Raw genomic sequence first — 19,817 nt, 5'->3', positions numbered from 1 at the left:
GCCTCGGTAGTCTAAAGGCTTAGGATGCTCGCACGGAATGCAAGAGATTTGGATTCAACTCCCGGCCGAGGTAATATTTTTCGCAATAAGAATTAATTATTTACAGATTTTAATATGTTACTCAGTATAATTAAAATCGTTTCGAAGATGCGAAAAAGCATAAAAAATTGTTAAATTGCTAGTCAATTTTAACTCGTGATATATTACTGTAGTTTTAGCGTTTCAAGACCGACAAATCATTTCGGCGCACGTTTCAAAAAGGACTACATATACGTAATACATGAATTCACACAGAATCATAGAAACATTTAAGATCCAGCTAGACCATTTAAGGCTTTGATTGCTGTAGTTTGTGTTATCACATATACGGTTTTATAATATTATTAATAATATTAACAGTAATATAATTTAAAATACAAATTATTTATATATTAAAGAATTATTTTATATCATTTATTAATTATTTTATATCATTTATTAATTTTATTGATTATATTAATTAATTTTACATTAATCTCTCTTTACTATGTTTTACATCGTATTTTACAATCGTATAATATAACAAGAAAAAAGAAAACAAAAATCGAACTTCTCACATTATTACCTTGAAACTCTTGGTCACGTTCCAGTCGAACAACATCGGCAATTTGGCTCTGATTCTTTCGGCGAGTGACGCCAAATCTTTTTCACCCTGTATTGCCAAATACTTTCCTTTTCCCGGGACCAGCTCGGGGTAGGGCTTCCAATTCTTTAGATCCATCTTTTCGTATCGAGATGCGCCTACGGGAAAATAAATTTTAAAAAGGGACTCCCATCCCTTGTATTAATCAACGTTTTTATATTTTACTTTCATCTGTCAAAATGTAAATCAATCCATTTCCATTAAGATTTCATTACTCTTTTATCTAATAGTGCATCTTTTTATCTTCTAATTCGATTCAAAGAACACACAACAAACGATTATCGGTCAGAATGTAGAAACCTTGGAATCTTCTCACTCACAAGTCTCGAATACGGTGTTCGTTATTATATAATCTCGAATGTGCGTGAGATTCAAGATCTGTGCGATTGTAGACTCGCCAGGATATCGCGTCCCATGTCTGATCAGCATCCATACCTGCGTCGGTTCGCAGTCTGAAAATTCCGATTAGGTCCGTTTTGATGAAGTAGAAAATTCTTGCGAATATTCGTCAGGGCTTCTCTTGTTGTACAGCGATAAATACTCACTCGTTAGAGTCATAGTTCCTCCGGTATCATTATAAACGTAAGAATACGGGGTTTTAGTGCCGATGTAAGGATAAAAGCTCTTGTTATCGGAGTGACAGCTCAGAGGATTTCCTAACACTGCGCTTTCCGCCAGGCATATCACGATAATGGAAAAGCAGAGTTTTCCACACATCTTGTAAATCCTCGCTATTTAAACGAGCAAAGAGGGAACTGTTGATTGACTTTAATCACATTTCTGGAAATAATAAAGCGATAGGGATAGTTTTTCAAGCAAATAGATCTAACGCGAGAAAGTAATGTCTCAATGTAAGATACAAAGTGTCGAAACTAATCAGCTGTCATTTTTGAATATATTCAGTTATTGAAAAAATAAAAATTGCGCTGAAAGGAGAAAAGCCTGCAATTTTTAATAGGTATAATTTAATTAATTTTGTTAATATTATTATTGTTATAAATAAAATATATAATAATAAAATGTTTATATATAAGTTTATTTTATCGATGAGAAATTTGCTAATAATAAAGCATGCTAATTACTATCCAAGATTATAGATACTATCCAAAAACAATGACAGATTTAATAGCAGCTATTAAAAGGGTTATCAGCAATATTAAAACTGACACGTTAAACAGTTTTTTACGAGTTTTCATAAAAAAAAATTTGAAAATATTAATCATTAGGATTATTATCTGCACATTTTCATGAATAAAATAAATTTATATATAACATTTTACTAAATTTTATTTATATTTATTAAAAATTGTGCACTTTTCTCTTTTCAACGCAATTTTTGTTTTTTTTCCAATAACTGAATACATTTGAAAAAAATCACCGCAGATTATTTTCCAAAATCCAAAGTATAGATAATTAATATGAGGATCAATAAAGGAAGAAATTGAAATAGGAACGTTTACTGCAATAATCATCAATAATTTTCAAATAGAGTGTTATCTTAAAATATCACCTGTCCAGATCACGAAGTCTGAAGTAATGTTTTCCTTCTTGAGAGAGACTAGCCACTATCTACTCTCGCATGAACAGAGACACGGACTGATGGACAAAAATGTTGTTTCCAACTCGATATTATTGGCGGATCATCTTCCTGAGACTTTGCGTAAATGGAACCAGTTCTATGTATAATGATAATGATTTTTTTTTTATTCCGTGTATTATAGTCGCGCGTGATTTATTCGTGTAATTGCGGAGCAAAAGATTCTGTGAAGGCGACACTTTGCTATCTACTCGCATAATGAATTTTTTTTCTTTCGTAATCGAGAATTCATTGCTGAATCCCGAAACTCGCGGCATATTATTCATAATAAACACCGAAGACGCTGCACTGAGCATGAAAAGTACGACCCTCGAAGGAAAAAGCAGAGTATTTGTCTCTCTCGCTGTCCCACAGGAAGCCGAGTGTGGTTTCTACGGATTGACTGGCCTTTTCGATTATTGTAACCGTGACAATGATTTTATGCCTGGAAGAGAAGGAATTTTTTTATATAACATCTGAGGAATTTTTGTGATCATCCAAACAACACAGTTACATTCAAAATACATTTAATAAACGTTAAAATTACGTCATCAACTGAAAAATAAACGTTTAAAATTTTATTCTTTTTTAAAACTATTTAATAAACGTAAAAAGTTTATGAGATGTTTGTAACGTTTATTAAACTTTTTTTTACTAGTTTAAATTATTATTTTTATGCGAGACATTTTTATAATTGTATATTTAATAACGTCTATTTAACGTTTTTATCTCAACGTTTTTTAAATGTAAATCGTCTACATGGAAATTTATGATATCGCTAAATATTTATCGAGTCAAATATATTAAAAAATTCTAGGTAGAATCTAGAATTTAATATCTATCTTATGTATTTAAATTTTTTAATAAAAATTTAAATAAAAAATATAAATAAAAATAACATAATTAATTAACAATTAGAGTAAATTATCTAAATATCTAATAACTGATCAGTAACAGTGACTCTTGACGAATTTGTGTTTGGTACTTCATTATAAATCTTCAAATAATTCCTTTTTTATCAATATTTTGTTCGTGTAAAACTTATAACTATAAAATATATAGTAATTTTTTTAAATTTATTTGAAAATCAGTACTGAAGCGCTATTTCTTAAATTACCACGTCCCTAGCAATTTCTCGGCATTTATAAATATACCTCAATTATTTCGTTGAATAACGATTATGTTAATTTTAAATTAATTTATGTTGATTATGTATCTTTCTTTAATCTTCTTTAAATTAACTTTAAGTTAATTTTAAATCAATTTATGTTGATTATGTATCTTTCTTGACTCTTCTTCAAATTAATTCCTCCTAATAATTCTCGTAGAAACTTGTTATACATGTATACTTATAAATCAAACGTTTTTGGAATTCCTTTTCCCCAGAAATATAATCTCCAAATCATCCAAAATGCAAATCTGTCTCGCACCTGTCGAAGTTAAGCTTCTTCACGCGCCGCCGTATCTCCGCGGCAATGTCGCCGCATAATTTCGTGGCTTCCGCATCGTCGTACGCGACCTCGTCCAAACGATTGTTCATCACCGATTTCACGATCTTGTCCACCAGATCGATCTTAAACGAATTCTGCGGCTGCATGCGATAACTGTTTTGATATTTCTGCGCCTGCGACAGAGCAATTGCTTCTGCAGTCCAAAACTGTGTTTCAAAACCGACAAATATGTATAATAATTGGCTCGCAGTTTGATTCAATTGAAAATTGTAAAAATTTTATCACACAAAAATATTATTTACCAAGATCCGTTTTGATCGAATATTGCCTTGATTCATTTGTGTTGAATATTTTTTGGTCCATTTTCACTTAATATTAAGAAGGTCAAACAACGAGCGATTAATTAGGACAAAATTAAAATTAATTTATTTTAGAATATCAAGAAAAGATTAACATTAGTTTTTTTATTAATATATAATGCTAAAAGTTTAATGTTTTAGTAAAATAGATATTTTAATTTTGACCTAATTAATTGTTTGTTGTTTGACCTTTTTACCAATTTTATTATATAGATTATAGAGTAAACTAAGGTATTATGGCCATACGGAAAAGATGGCCATAGGCCATAATTTCTCTAATAATTGATAAATAATGCATTTTTATAGTCATTCTTAAAGATAATCAATATTTACAATAGTTCATATGAGTACACTGTTCAAAATAACAATATTATAAATATTATCTAATATTTTTTCTTTCGACTATCTGCAAAGTTTTGCACGTGTCTGCTAAAAACTGTTATAATGTCTAATAAATTACAGTTAAGCTGCCATAATCAACATTACATACAGAATAAAGGTACGTAAATTGCAATGTGACCTATAATTAATACTTTTATTTTCACTATTTATTTATAAATACTATGGCTATCTTTCTTAATATCATGGCCATCTTTTCCCTAAAAATCAGATAAGATGGCCAATGCATACTTTGTAATATTTTGATAAAATTAAAGTTCTGTTAATTTTCTCTTTAATTGCGATAGTATTTGTTACTTTAAGCTTCAGTGAAAGTAATATCCCAAATATTGTTAAAAAGTAACAAGAATAAATGTATGTTTTTTGCATTTTAAAAAACTATGACCATCATACCCGAGTTTACCCTATATTTACATTGCAATTTCGAGGTAAAAAATTGAAATTATTTTTTTAATATTGTTAAATATTGTAATTTTGCAATTTTAAGAGCTTTTTTTTGATCATTTTTTGTTTAACTTTCATTTAATTAATCATTATTTTATATATATACATGTTGTATCTATTATATAATTATATCTATATAATGTTATAAAATATCTATGTTTTATATATTATTTGTGTTAGAATCACATTTTACATTTACGTACATTCATGTATTTAAATCTTTTATGGATTGTCGTTACATAATTCGGGAGATAAAAAAAATTGATATAAAATCTATTAGAGAACTATTATCAAACTAAAATCTTAGCATTCTGATGCATCGATGCGAATTTCGATGATACCACGTAACTCGAAACAAACGTTTCGTATCGATGTTTTTACCTCATTGTCGTCGCAAGTTTTTTCACTCGCTTCGAGTTGAAACGGCATAATGTTGATTTCCGATGATAAATCGATCAGAATGGACCTTTAGTAGTCTGTAAAGATTCTCCCACTCTTCTGCAACAATTCTCTGGTTGACTAATTCTTGCAAGGACGCACGTATCTAAGGTAAACGACAGTTTGTTACTTAGAAACGCTGCGAAGATCGATCGATGGAGGCAAGAATAAATATTTGTGCATAAGTTAATAGAAATTTTATGAAAGAAGCTTAAACACAAGTTGAGAAAATAAAATTAGGTCAGATTTGTTCATCACTGTAGAAATAAATAAGTAAAAAAAAAAATACAAGAAATGTAAAAATATACAATTCCTAAATTACATAATTAATCAATTGCATTACAAAAAGTTCAAAATTTATTTAAAAACTTATTTAAAAGTAAGTATATTTAGGCCTATGACGGTCAAAGCTAGATCTTTTTTGCCTAAATAATTCCCAGTGAATTATCTATATCCTAAATATGTACATGCATATTTATCATATTTGTGTAGTTATTCAAACTGCGCGCCGAAATTTTTCCGGACTTCATCTAACGCAATTAAACTACTGCAATAATATCACAAGTTAAATTAAATTGAGAATGTGCTGAAAACCTTAAATAAATTCTTAGGACGCTCGTACGGAATACAAGAGATCGTACGGAATACAATAAATTTATTTAAGTAATATTTATTTATAATAAAGTTATTTAAAAGTATTGAAAAGTATATTAAAGATCATTTATTTAAAAATATATATATTTTGGAAAAAATACATTCTTTTGAAAATGTGAAATTTTTTAAAATTATTTTTTCTCTACTTCCTTTTACAATTTTATAGAACTTCTTAATCATTTTATTACGCACTATTTCATGAATAACTTTATGTTTTATTATAAGGATACAATGTTACATTACAGATAGATGTATTTAATAATTGTTTTTATTTAATTGTACATTGTATTTAATATTTGTAATATTTTCACCAGCGCAATTTTCTCGATCACGAGCCTCAGAAAACATTACGTTTTCATTATCGTTTAACAATTCTTTTTCTTCCTACTAACATCTCAAATTTTTGCGTAAAATGCATGCCAGAAATGCGTTGCCAAAGTCGAGGGAATATATATATATATATAAGCTTGCTTCAAAAAGGATTTGTGGACGCGATGTGAAAAGCTTCTCAGATTCTCTTGAAATCTCCAAAGATTTACAGATATTTCCAACGAACTCTGATATCGTTTCGAGAGATCGATCCTCAAGGACGCAAATATGAAAATACATTCTAGAGGATCGTGTGAAGCGTTCCTTTTGATTTTACGCCACTTTTTGATCCGTTATCGCTTATAATAGTGAAAATACGCTCTCTAAAATATACTGGTATTACATTTATCGATACGTCAATTCCATTCACAAATCCTAAAGTGACACGACGAACCGGTTATTTTCCAAATTTCAACGTGCAAGATCACAAGAGAAAGACACAGTTTCGAATAATTATTAAATTAAAGTATTACTAGCTTTAGAAATAATACACGTATGTACATATATTCATTACTTATTCATTCATTAATTATAATCTATAATCTTTGCAATCATCTTCCTTTTGCCTACATTACGTGAATACTTACAAAATTACTTGCAATTGCAAGTATTCATTAATTAAAACGTCGTTAATCTTCAAGTAAGTTTTGAAAACTTAGATTGAAATATTTAAAATTTCCAATAAAATAAAAACTGGAAACGTTTACGCAGAACGCAGTGTTTAACAATTGTGCGTAAATGATTTACATAAGCTTTTAAAAACTTAAAAGTAAATAATTTTAATATCCTACTTCTGCCTCGGTCCGAAGAGATTTGCATTCAATAATTCTTTCGCGTTTCAGCAGAACCGGCGATGGATACATCTTCGTGAGGTAGGCGTCTAAAACTTTTCGCACCGTTGGCCTTTTGATGAGAGTTTCCGGTAAGAGCAGCTGCTGGATCGTCCTCGAGGGCGTCGAGCGCGTAAAGCGCGAACCCTCATTATGACGTACTGCTTTCCTTTTAAACGACACAGTCAACACAATTAAATATCGTCCTATCACTGTCATTCATTGAATGCCAAGGAGGATAAAACGACGCTTGTGTCAAGTGTGTTCTCTAAAAGGAAAGCAGCCTACGTGTGAAGCAAAGCGATGAAGCTCTAAGACAGCATCTCCACTTCCGCTTGAATGTTCTGGCGTGCCTGCTCCTCCAGCTTGTCACGAAACTCCACGGTGGCGAAGATGTTCGGGATTTGCAGGAAGTTCTGCAACACCTGAAAGACGCAAGAACGTGAAAGAATGACACGAATGTAATCACTCTGTTTTACTTATCTTATTTGCGTTAAATTCTTTTCTATTTCATAAATAATATAATATTTAAAGGTATAGAAAAAGAGAAAGAATAACATGTATTAATTCTGTCTTGGATTAACATACTTCTCTTCAAAAACTAAAAGAAACTTCTTTTAAATAATATTTTCTGGATAATTTTGAAGAATACTTGAGCCTTCTTTTACGGAATCCAACAGAATAAGCTTTAATAATTAACCTTGGAATACAGTAATTATTTAATTGTTATATTACAATTTATTATATTAATTATTTATTTAGTACAGTAATTATAATTATTATTCTGAGATTTTTAAAGCTTGTTTCGTTGAATTATTAACATTTTGTAAAAGAAGATTAAAGTATTTTCTAATCATTATTATATTAATTGAAATTATAGTTGTTATAATAATAATAATAATAATAATTGTTATACTGGGACAATATTTTTGTATTTTTTTAAGTTCATCGAGAGATTATATTTCTGTCGTGTATATTTTAGGGTTAAACGGGATGACTCACCTTTAGCCGTAGCGCCGTGTACATGGGCTCGCTGAGGAAAGAATATTCCCCGCGTATTCGCTCTCTGTACTCGGCGTAACTTTCTGGAGAGGAGCCGAGTACTGCCATATCCAGGTCCAGGAAGTAGTGTGCATCTTCGCTGCCGAAGGCACCGCCTACCTTATGTGCCTCGGTGCTGTGAGTCGCCGCTACTTTGAGCAGAGCACAAGTCTCTTCCCTGACCTCCGCGTCCTGAAAGATAAAATTAGCCAGATCACTTTTGTGAATGTAATCAACGGATTTTGAGTATTCATCTTTTTTATTTGCATTTTATTCTCTTTTTTTAGTATGTTGACACTCTTCTTTTATATAATTCACGAAATAATCGATAGAATTTCATGATAGGTATTCATTTTTTGTCTCATCTCTATTCGACTCCACTAACAAAATTTTACAAAAACTATGATTAAAATTTTTTTACTCTTTCTTTGTATATAATTTATATTAAAATTTCATGATGAGTCTTTATTTTCTTTTACGTCATTTTTATTCGGCTCTAAAATATTAACAATTAAATCTTGAAACGATTATAATTAAAATTCTTTTTATTTTTGTTCTATTTTTCAATATTTTTTATGGTGATGATTACGCTTAAAACTTGTAAAAAATTAACTAATAAAAATTCAAACTGTTTACTCACCGACGGAACTTCGGCCTCATCAGCAAAAGCATTGAAGTGCTCGAGATTTTTATCTTCGCTAAAAACCAAAGCTTTAGGATCATACTCGAAGCTGCAACAGGAGATTTTTAAGTTAGTCGCTGTCGATGAAAGAGCGACAATATAATAATTCAATTAAATAATAAAATACTGAATACGATAATAGTAACACCATCATGCGCGCTGCTAAAATTTTTTTTATCGTTGCATTCAGCCACCGCACTCACTTTTGAAAGAATATGGCGAGTAGAACAGCTCGCGGGTTTTTGAGATTGCTTTTGATTTCGTAGTAGTGATTCAACTTCTCCCTGAGCGAGTCCAGATTGTGGTACGTGCGTTTTTCCTCCGAGTAGACTTCCTGCAGGCGCGTGAACCAGGAGTCGCAGACCGCGGCGTCCAGGCCCTCCGTAACTTCCTTCCAGCTGTCCTCCAGCGATGCCATTGCCGCTGAAATTATTCGATCCATTTAATTCGCGAATGTTTTACAAGCATGAAAAAAAGTGTGCGAAAGAAAGAGATGTAAATCGCCGTAAATATTTTTTTAATTAGCAGCTGACATGTTTACTGTATGGACCGACACGTCGCTTCAATAAGGGTTGCAATTTCAGTATGAAGAATTTCAATTAAAACTCATACGATTTACGCTTTTCCGGAAGTAATTAAATAGCTAGTGATTTAATGTTTGAGGAAAATTTAAAGGAATATTAATTGTGTTCCTATAAGAAAGGGAATTTATAGTTAAATATTTACCTCAAGACCTTGGTTGTTAATAGCTTAAATTAGTTGAAATTAATTAATTACCGCTTGAAGTTTCCTTACAAAAATTTATTAATACTAAGGGGTAGTAATTAATTACTTATTAAGCACTAAATTATAATATACTTTTAATACTAAAATAAGTAATTAATCACTATCTTTTAATATTAAATTAACTAGTGTTAAATTGGAATTTTGTAAGTGTTGAGAATTGAAAAGAATACGATTTTATGGTAATTTTTGTTTCTGTTTAACAATTTAATGAAGAATTATAATTTCAAGAATTGAATATGGAAAAGAGAGAAAGAGAGGACCCTTATAGAAATCTAATTTAGTACTGAAAATTATTTATTCCAAGTGCTAAAAGTTCTAAGTGATTAATTACATGTTTTGAGTATTAAAAGCACTGAAGGCAGTCCTTTTAATATTTAAACAAAGTAATTAATAACTAGCTTTTAACATTAAATTTCTGTAAAGAGAAACTGAAAGACGCTCAGACATTTACGTCTATTTACAGATGTGCAGAGGTCAATGCCAAAGGATAACACAGAAAAGAAACAATCAAATTCGTTCAATGTCTGAAAGGAAGTTCGCGGATCCAATTAAGGTGACCGAGGAGCCCGAGAGCATCCTCGGAAACGTTCGATCAGCCGCGACATGTCGTGGAGACTGCCAGGGGGAAGAGATCACGAACGCGAGTTCGCGCTGAATCGTGGGCACTCACTTAATTTCCGACGGACGAGGAGCCGCGGACGCACACGGTGTTTCGGGACAGCGGGGAAATTACCGGGGCATGATCCACGCGCGAACGCCTCGCGAATGAGCCCCGCTGAACTAGCGGAGCGCTACGTAGCGCCGCATAGACCGACGTACACAACAGTCCACCTTCACTTATTGATCGGTGGTGACTCGTTTCCGAGCTCGTGGCCGCGACAGTTCTCGTCGCGCGTATGGAAATCACGCTTCCCTCACGTGCGATTTCCGAGGGAAAATCTTCTTAGTGCATAGGTACGATATTCGCGATCCGTTGTTATTTTAAGACCGTCTTAAGTATATGTCTAAGATATTAACACAGCCCTTCGATTGACTTATACATCTTAGGACAGTCTCAAATATGATAATCTACCAAATACCTACAGATTTGTTTTTTATTGCTGTACTGGTTTTCATTATTTTCCTTCTCGTTTTCACAACATTTTAAATATATGTAGTAAGATCTGTTTTTTTATGTGCTATTAAATTTATAATGTCAAATTATATTCAATTTGAATTATTTTTAATCATAATTCCTATCGATCGCCATTGTTCTTATTTATTATGTCGTTAATTTAACTAAAACAATGGAAGTAAATAATTTAATTCAAGAAATGTTAATTATTAATTTGATAATTAATTTGACTCAAATTTAATTTATTATTTACTGCAATTGTACGTTAATATGAATACTTATTTTAAAATTAATATAAAGAGATTGATTAGATATGTGATTGTTGTTTTCAACCATACGTTTTTATTAAAATAATAATACAGTTTGACACATTTAGAAGTTAAAAATAACAAAATATTATTGTTTGACAAGGAACGAATTTGAATTTGATCCTTTAATGGTAATAACACAGCTGAACTAGCTAGTATACATTTGAAATTTAAAGTGAATACAAAAATACACTCACTTACATGTATAATATTTAGTGAAAGCGAAAAAGAAAAATCTAATAGTTTATAAGGCAGGAATAAAAAAACCTATTAATTAGTTTAAGTACAAAAATTGTACACTTATTACAAAAAAGTAAATGTCTCTTATCTTTGTTTTGTGCAAATCAATTTCTTTTAAATGATTTTATAACAGCGCGAGAAATGTAGTTTTAATATTGTTATGTAATTATTAAATTTATATGCGAGTAAATATTAAATCTATATATAATGTCAGAATTACAGAATATCTTATAAGGCGCTTAATAAGATTTTCTAAATTTATATACATTTTCCAATTCATCAAACTGCGCTCAAATGCAGTCAACCTTGAATAAAAGCACTTTTAAACTGAAACTTATAGAATAATAATATCATAAATAATTTGATAATCAATTTAATACGTGTTATAATGATGCCGATAAGCACTTTTAAACTATATTGCCAAGAATTTTTGAATTTTATTATTTACTTAACTGTTTATTTAAGTTAATTCTTTTGTTGATTGTATTTATATTTTATTTATTGTTACATTCGTTTTACGTATACACATACTATTGAGTTTTTTCTTAAATTACTTATGTAAAATGTAATGTAAAAATAATTATTATTATTATAATGATGTAGTGTCGGCGATTTTTTAATTTAATCAATTTAAAGAAAATTCTATTATACAAAATTGATATGCAAAAGTTTTTAATTCACTTGATATTATTCCAGGCATGTAGAATGGCAGAAGTTTTTTAAATCCTTCGCGGAGGAACTAATCGAAAGATCGAATATTACGAGAGTCGAATTTCGATATACGTCCTCGTATCATTCGATGTCGTTCGATATCCGGCACTTGCCAAAGTTATGGAGTGGTGTGCACTTCGCGAAAGAGACTATTATGACTTCCGAAAACTATCCAAAGATAATTTGTTGTTGTTGTATATATTGCTGATCGCACTGATCTTTATTACTTTGTTCCTATGCGGCTTTTTCTTCACTTCTTCTCATTATGACCATAAGATCGCCTCGAACTCGAATATACCCGAATACATCGGTAACTTGAGGTAAGTTAACCAAATTAAGACTTGTGCAGGGAAAAAAAGAGAAAGATTAGATTTTATTTTTAAGAATTAGTAATTTTATCAGGAAATAAGAAATGTGATACAATCAGTAATGAGAAAATAATAAGTAGAAGAAGAAGAAACTGTGTTATATGAGATAAATATCTTCGACTTAGTAAAGGTCGAAGGTATTTATGTCATCTTCGTGTTATTCTTGATGGAAACTTTTCTCAGAATCCTTCATATAATTTCTCAGCATTTTTATATAAATTTCAGAATTTTTGAACAATTTTTTAACTTTAGAAAATTTCGAAGATATATTTTATATGAATTGGAACATTCCTCAAAAGTACTGGGAAAAATCTACACTTCCTCTAAAATTCTTTATATATGTGAATTCAGAAATATTCTAAGATTTCTCATTCTATAATTTCTGAATACATGAATCATGAATAAATTTAAGATATTTTATAGAGAATAAGAAATTAGAATATTTCAGAATTCATACATACAAAAAATTCTAAGAAAAATTTCTATCAGGGCTGAAGAGGACTTTCCAAATGTAAAGACTAAATAGACACATAATTAATAATTGCATTAATAAATAATAAATATAATTTACATAACTTTTCAACATATTAATATCAATATACTTCTAACGCTGCAAAATATTACCGATAATCTACAGAGTTATATAATTTTGGTTTAATTAATACATTAAGGAAATTGAAATCTATATTCAAGTTTGAGACAGAGTCTTGTTTTTTTAATAGTTAAATAATTGTTAATACATTTATATATCTCGAATACATTGATACTTCAATTCAAAATATTGATCGTTATGTGTGTTGTTTTCAGAATAAAGACAGATCTGTTATACAAACCATTGATAAAAAGATTAATATTCATGGTGATCGACGGGCTAAGGTGGGACTTTATTGCGGGTCCAATAGGAAAAATCGCCATGCCGTTGACGAGTGATATACTGGCAAATGATCACGGATGCTTGATACAGGCTAAATTGCAGGCACCAACAGTGACGATGCCTAGAATAAAAGTAAAGCTGCAATTTTGTTAATAATTTATTTGAAAATTCACAATAAAATAAGATTCCTTCTATTAAAATAATGACAAATTACAAAAAGGACTTTTAGGAATCGGCACTGTAATGATTGCGCATTTAATTCGATTAAACGAAGAAACGACAAAGAGATTATTTATAGAAGACTTTTTTCATTTAATCGAATTAAATGCGCAATTATTACAGCGCCGATTCCTAAAAGCCTTTTTTGTAATTTGTTATTTGAAAATATTCTATGCTGAGAAGTCAGTTTGTAAGAATTTTTATTTATTAGGCCATGATGACTGGTACAGTGCCAAACTTTGTAGATGTAATACTGAACTTTGGGAGTAAACCTCTGCACGGCGATAATTTGTTGTCCCAAGCGAAGGCACATGGGCATAAATTAATATTTTATGGAGACGAAACTTGGCTCTCTCTATTTCCCAATATATTTGATCGTCACGATGGTACTACTTCGTTTTTTGTTACAGATTTTACAGAGGTAATTAATGTATTATACAAAGTGGTCCACGTAAATTGAAAAAGTATAAAATATTTTTATGTGTAGAATAATTAGAGGAATTATATTATATTTAAAAAATGATATAATTTAAACAAAGTGACTGTAATATATTTTTAGCGCCTCCACCTAGAAAAAAAGAACATGATCAAAATACGTCCCCCTTGAAACCATTCCATTTTTACCTAAAACATTGTTTTGTATCATCAAAAATAAAATTAAATATTTAAGATTTTCAATATAAATGGAACAGATAATAAGTTATGTGTGATAAACTATTGTCTTATTCATAATAAGATTATTCTTTGGAGGCTGACTATTTGTTCAATTTTAAACAGGTAGATAATAATGTGACTCGACATATACAAGACGAGTTGAGTAATGACGATTGGGATGTGATGATTCTTCATTATCTCGGACTAGATCACATTGGTCACGTCGAAGGTCCGTTTGGTCCATCAATTAAACCTAAATTACAAGAAATGGATAAGATTGTCGCTCAAATAGCCCAAAAAGTTCAGGATTGGGTTAGTATTTAAAAAATTATCTTAATCCTTGCTTTGTAATCTTTTTCTTTTTATCTGAATATAGTATGTAAAAATAATTTACACATATTATTTAGAAGAAATTTAATATTGCATTATTTTATTTATAGCATAATACAGTCCTATCACTTATTTATTTGCTTATTTTTAGAACGATGATGGAGAACCCACACTTTTCGTCGTCTGCGGCGATCATGGAATGAAAGACTCTGGCGGCCACGGCGGCTCGACGCCGGAAGAAACAACAGTGCCGATTATTACGGTAGGAGGAACCAACTGTGTATATGAAGACACTGAATTAAGAATTCCGATTGAGGTCCAGCAACTCGATATTGCGGCGACATTATCGGCCGCTCTCGGGCTACCCATTCCTTCTACAAGTCTTGGCTCCGTATTTCTGGACTATATCTACAATCTCCAAGACGATAAACGGCTCTTCCTCCTCAATTACAACTTGAGACAGTTGTTTGATCATTTCCAGAAATTCACCAACGAAACTGAGTGTAAGCATTTAACTCTTAAGGATTATTCGTAAAACATTAAGGATATTTAGATATTTAGATGACGAGAAGATAAAAATTCAGGATTATATAGAAATTTAGAAGTCAAGGAAAAAAAAATAAATTTAGTGATATGAAAGATCAAATTTAAATTTTTAAGATTCAAAAACTTATAATTCACAAATATATCTAGAAGCGTGTGAGGAAATCTTCAAAAAGTCTCCGAAATTATTTTATTTATTTTATGCAGGTATATTAAAAAATAAAATCAACCAGCAATAAAGGACCTCATAGCTAAATAATAAGGATGCAAAACAAAACAGCTTATTTTCAAAGAATTTTCTTTCTTGTATCTTTAAGAGTACATATCAACAAAAGAATTTTTCAAAGGATTTAAGCTGGATGAGGTCTACATACTATTTCTTTCTTTGCACACACATTTTATTGTAATAACTGATATCACCTCGTGGATTGAGCTATCTACCGAGCGCGTCTCCGGGTGGCGGATAGGAGGATGGCCAGACGACGTGGAGTTGTCTGGTTAGTGGCAGTCATAGCCGATGAGGTAAAAACTGTCGCCGCGGACCAGCTTTCTAAGCCAAATTGTGAGCTATCGTGATGAGGGCTGCGTGGTACTGGGGGAGCAGTGCCGTTAACGATGCCTCCGGGGAACCGGGCGCCACCCCGGTAGTACACAGCTTTACCCATGCATGCGGGGCTCTGCGTGGGCGGACCGTATATATTCCCTAGCTGCTCGTGGGATTCAAATTGGAGAAACCTAATTTTAATCAAATTAATATGAAAATAAAGATAGAAGACTCGCAGAATTTACGCACACCAGTCACTCAATTTTCTGCCTACAGTAATACTGCATTCACCACAAATCAACCGAATGCTGTGGTACCGAGAAGCACCACTTCATCCCGTTCACGAAAAAAACGAAGAAAACAGAATTACTATCTACGTAACTTTGCCTTTAATTTTTCAGCGTCCTCGACGGTGCCACAGACAATGGCGAGCACATCCACCGGCGTCAACCGTCCGCAAAGTTTCACCAGCTTTATGTCGAATAACGAAATCACAAAAAAACAAAAAATATCTGATAATAGAATCGAAATAATTAATCATAATCTAACCAGAGCGATAGTGTCGACGAACAACATACCCTCAACAATGCCACAGGCAACGGCGAGCACATCCACCGGCGTCAAACGTCCGCAAAATTCCATCGACAACTCTGTGTCGAATAGCGAGATCACTAAAAAGCAAAAAACATTTGACAAGAGGATCGAAGTGATTAACCATCACTTAATCAGAGCAATAGTGTCGACGAACAATATGCCTTTGGGTTTAGAACACTTAACACTGTTCCGAGGTGCTATATCGAAGGAAATCGACAAGATTGTCGATGGATTTATTCCCAAATTTCATGATTCATATATCAAATTTGACGCTATAGTAATCAAATGTGTCGATCAGTCATCGCTTTATTGGCTTTCGACGCAGATCGACAACATTTCGCCATGGCCGCGGGCCAAACTCAAGATGATCATTTACAATGAGCTGCAGAAGTATTTTCGGGCTTGCGTATGGATTCCGGGTCCACTCGAGTCCTCCGAGACCGTGCTGAAGCGATTGAATCGACAAAATCCGGATCTTAATACGGCAAACTGGCAAATATTCGCCGAGAACTTGGGAGCTTTCAAAGATGGAAGAAGTATATTTCTCGGAGTGCCTGAATCGGATTTCAAGAAACTTGAGGCATCTAACTTTATGGCTTACCTAGGTCTTGGGCAGATCAACTTTGCTTTTAACAACATCAATTAGGGGAACTCAGTCGCGACTAATTCGTAATGTCCAGCTATTTTTTTAGCTCGACCGACATAAGCTTTATTCTTTGCTGTACATAAAAGACTACAATCCAAAAAATATTCTTTATATCATATGTTCTTGCATGGTATAACAAAAGAAAACAAGTTCTTTTGTAAATCAATTTTTTCAATTTTGTATAAAGACAAATAAATGTCAGGACATATTTGTCCTTATGTATTAAAAATAATTTGACACACACACACACACACACGTAAATTAATTTCTATCGTTTATTTTCGTTTTGTGTTTCGTTAAGTTTTCGTTCTATATTTCGTTTATTTTCGTTTTGTGTTTTATTTCTTCAGAAACTCCAGAGTCTAACAATAAAAGAAAAAGCTTAAACTGTGTCCATGAAGATACTAGCAGAATTCTTCGAGATTTTAATTGCTATTAATAAGAGGACGATATGTGTTACATTTGAAACAATTCATCTGAAACTATTCAATCCTTTTTATTAAAAAAAAAGATTTAGGAATACTATAATTTCCTTTTGGGCTTCGTTTCTCGCGTCGAGATTCTCGTATGAAGTCTTAAAAAGAAATGTTGACTAAAAATCTGCAAGTTGACACTAGATAGTTGATAAGTTTCTTTAAAGAATTAAAAAGATGCTCTGTTAAATGACTACATTTTCTTTTTATTATTGTACAATAACAGAAAATTGTTACATCTTACTGAAACTTTTAAAGTAATAATGAATTAAAACAAACTACTACTTATACATTACTTCAATACTATTATCTTTATTTATATATCGGGATGCGTTTTATTTATATTTTCTTCTATAAGTAGCATCTTTTATCGTCTCTTGACAGTATTCCAAAATTTCGAATTAGCGATCATAAGGCAGATTCAATATTTTTCAGATATATACCAGAAATATTTGAACATCACGGATCTGCATCTTGATTGGTTGAACTCAAACGAGACACAGCGTGATCGAAACGACATTGAGAATATTGTCTTGTCTTATCACGCGATTCTTGATACGATGAAGGAAGAGCTTGTAACTAGCCATTTAGTCATATACGACTTTAGTCTGATAGTTGTTGTCTTGTTCGTCATGTGGCAAGTAAGCAAAATAGATCATTTAGAAAGATCCAATTAGTATTTAAGAAAAAAAATTAAACAATGTCGTGGCTTGTTTCGAGCTTATAATTAGAATATAACTTTAAATTAATATAATTAACATAAGAATATAAATACTAAATAATATTCTACACAGACGTTTCAGCTTACAAAGCCTTCTTCAGTGTTAAAACGCAGAAATACAATATTAAATTAACAAACCAAATAAATATCAAATACAATGAAATTAAAAAAAACCATCAGTGGTGAAGTGTCAATATATAAAGAATTCAAACGTCAAAAAGTATTATTACAGATTATAATAAAATAAGAAGATTTAAAATACTTCAGTCAACAGTAGATTACATTATGTCCCTCGATAAAACAGTTGCCAAATTCCTCGGTTGAAATCGAGAATTCAGTTTGTCTCAGACTTGTATCAAACTATTTGAGAATTCATTAGTTACGAGTATTTTATGATATTGTTAATTTATATAAATTACTGTAATTAAAACCCTCAATAAGAGATCCGGTCACATACATTAAAAATTAGATGTTGGCTGTTTCTCGTTTGAAAATTGACTCTCGAATCGTTTGAGATACAAGTCTGGGACAAACTGGATTCTCGATTTTAACCGAGGAATTTGGCAAAACTGTTGACTGAAGTATTTTAAATCTTCTTATCTTATTATAATCTGCCATAATACTTTTTGACGTTTGAATTCTTTATATATTGACACTTCACCACTGATGATTTTTTTTTAATTTCATTGTATTTGATATTTATTTGGTTTGTTAATTTAATATTGTATTTCTGCGTTTTAACACTGAAGAAGGCTTTGTAAGCCGAAACATTTGTGTAGAATATTATTTAGTATTTATATTCTTATGTTAATTATATTAATTTAAAGTTATTATTCTAATTAGAAGCTCGAAACAAGCCACGACATTGTTTAATTTTTTTTTTAAATATACGAGCATTTTTACTCTAGTATTTAAGAAATTACATTTAAAGAGGGGATTCAAATCAAAGTGGACCATAGTATAAAAAAAGCTCTTATAATATCTTATTATATTAAATATAAATTTTTATATATAAAATTTATGAAGATTTGTAAAAAAAATAATCTTAAATTTTATAAGTTTTTTTCAAATTCGAAGATTATAAAATGAGAAATCTTAGAATATTACAGAATTCATACATATGAGCAATTTTAAAATCTAGATTTTTTCAACACTTAAAAGTATTGTAATTCACATAAAAATTTAAAAAATTTTATAAAGTCAAAAGTATATATAAGCTTTGAAAAATTCTGATTGTGAAGAATAAGAAAAATTATCTTTTTGATTCCTTTTCTGGAAAGAGATAATGATATTAAGTATAAATTTTGAGATATGTGTAACACTGTAATTAGTATCCTTTACTTTAATTTAAGGAATTTGAAGATAATTTTACTCTATATCTTCTTTCAGATGGTTTTCATCGCGTTTCATGTGGAATGGACAGTTTGGACTACGCGTAAAAACACAGTATTTTTTTTCTTGGTGGGATTTTCCCTGTGCTTAGGATTGTATCTTTACACTTTTGGAAACATAACTGTTCTTTGTCCGAGTATCAAAGCTCTATTGTTCCTACTAATTATCGGCGTTTCATATATTAACTATAATCTGAATTTAAATGACAAGAGAAATGTGAGAACCAATTTATTTAATTTCCAATGTTCGATAATAAAAAATATTAATTTAAACATTGAAAGTATTTGTTGACCAATAAATAATTAGATATAGATTTATTTAATTTATATAAATTGAACAAAAATACTCTCGTAATAAATATTTTACTACAAATAT

General features: G+C 30.9%; 5 protein-coding genes across 5 annotated transcripts in view; 2 read left to right on the top strand and 3 right to left on the bottom strand.

Annotated features, from left to right (window-relative positions):
* LOC108767171 (multiple inositol polyphosphate phosphatase 1-like) overlaps nucleotides 1–2,244 on the bottom strand; it is a 7,335-nt gene extending 5,091 nt beyond the window's left edge. The window contains exons 1-4 of the mRNA XM_018516901.1: nucleotides 2,193–2,244; nucleotides 1,228–1,413; nucleotides 1,003–1,134; nucleotides 605–780 (exon numbers count right to left, since the gene is read on the bottom strand). Coding sequence (XP_018372403.1) covers nucleotides 605–780; nucleotides 1,003–1,134; nucleotides 1,228–1,399 — 480 coding nt within the window. The 5' untranslated portion in view covers nucleotides 1,400–1,413; nucleotides 2,193–2,244. The remainder of the gene's footprint in view (nucleotides 1–604; nucleotides 781–1,002; nucleotides 1,135–1,227; nucleotides 1,414–2,192) is intronic.
* A 293-nt stretch (nucleotides 2,245–2,537) lies between these two features.
* Nucleotides 2,538–7,359, bottom strand: LOC108767177 (tctex1 domain-containing protein 1-A). The gene is given in 5 exon segments (XM_018516914.1): nucleotides 2,538–2,703; nucleotides 3,689–3,902; nucleotide 6,560; nucleotides 7,164–7,334; nucleotides 7,337–7,359. Coding segments are annotated over 5 exon segments (570 nt in total). The 5' UTR covers nucleotides 7,355–7,359.
* Nucleotides 7,360–7,497: 138 nt separating this feature from the next.
* On the bottom strand, nucleotides 7,498–10,727 carry LOC108767176 (uncharacterized). Its single transcript, XM_018516913.1, has 5 exons — nucleotides 10,382–10,727; nucleotides 9,129–9,348; nucleotides 8,884–8,974; nucleotides 8,205–8,435; nucleotides 7,498–7,627 (listed from the first exon to the last, which is right to left on the bottom strand). The coding sequence occupies exons 2-5, from the start codon at nucleotides 9,341–9,343 to the stop codon at nucleotides 7,514–7,516; spliced, it is 651 nt and encodes a 216-aa protein (XP_018372415.1). The 5' UTR covers nucleotides 9,344–9,348; nucleotides 10,382–10,727; the 3' UTR covers nucleotides 7,498–7,513.
* Nucleotides 10,728–12,148: 1,421 nt separating this feature from the next.
* On the top strand, nucleotides 12,149–19,722 carry PIG-G (phosphatidylinositol glycan anchor biosynthesis class G; the record flags this gene model as incomplete). Its single annotated transcript, XM_018516895.1, has 7 exons — nucleotides 12,149–12,404; nucleotides 13,260–13,458; nucleotides 13,757–13,966; nucleotides 14,323–14,511; nucleotides 14,681–15,032; nucleotides 17,765–17,970; nucleotides 19,440–19,722. Coding segments are annotated over exons 1-7 (1,639 nt in total), but the record flags the coding sequence as incomplete, so codon positions are not given.
* Nucleotides 15,309–16,952, top strand: LOC108767175 (uncharacterized). Its single transcript, XM_018516911.1, has one exon. It carries the CDS (start codon nucleotides 15,828–15,830, stop codon nucleotides 16,854–16,856), a length of 1,029 nt encoding a protein of 342 aa, XP_018372413.1. The 5' UTR covers nucleotides 15,309–15,827; the 3' UTR covers nucleotides 16,857–16,952.
* Nucleotides 19,723–19,817: the final 95 nt, after the last annotated feature.

Source organism: Trachymyrmex cornetzi, unplaced genomic scaffold (assembly GCF_001594075.2).
Source record: "Trachymyrmex cornetzi isolate Tcor2-1 unplaced genomic scaffold, Tcor1.1 scaffold66, whole genome shotgun sequence".
NCBI lineage: Eukaryota > Metazoa > Arthropoda > Insecta > Hymenoptera > Formicidae > Trachymyrmex > Trachymyrmex cornetzi.
Note: the sequence above shows the minus strand (reverse complement) of the source record. Positions and strands in the feature narration are given on the sequence as shown.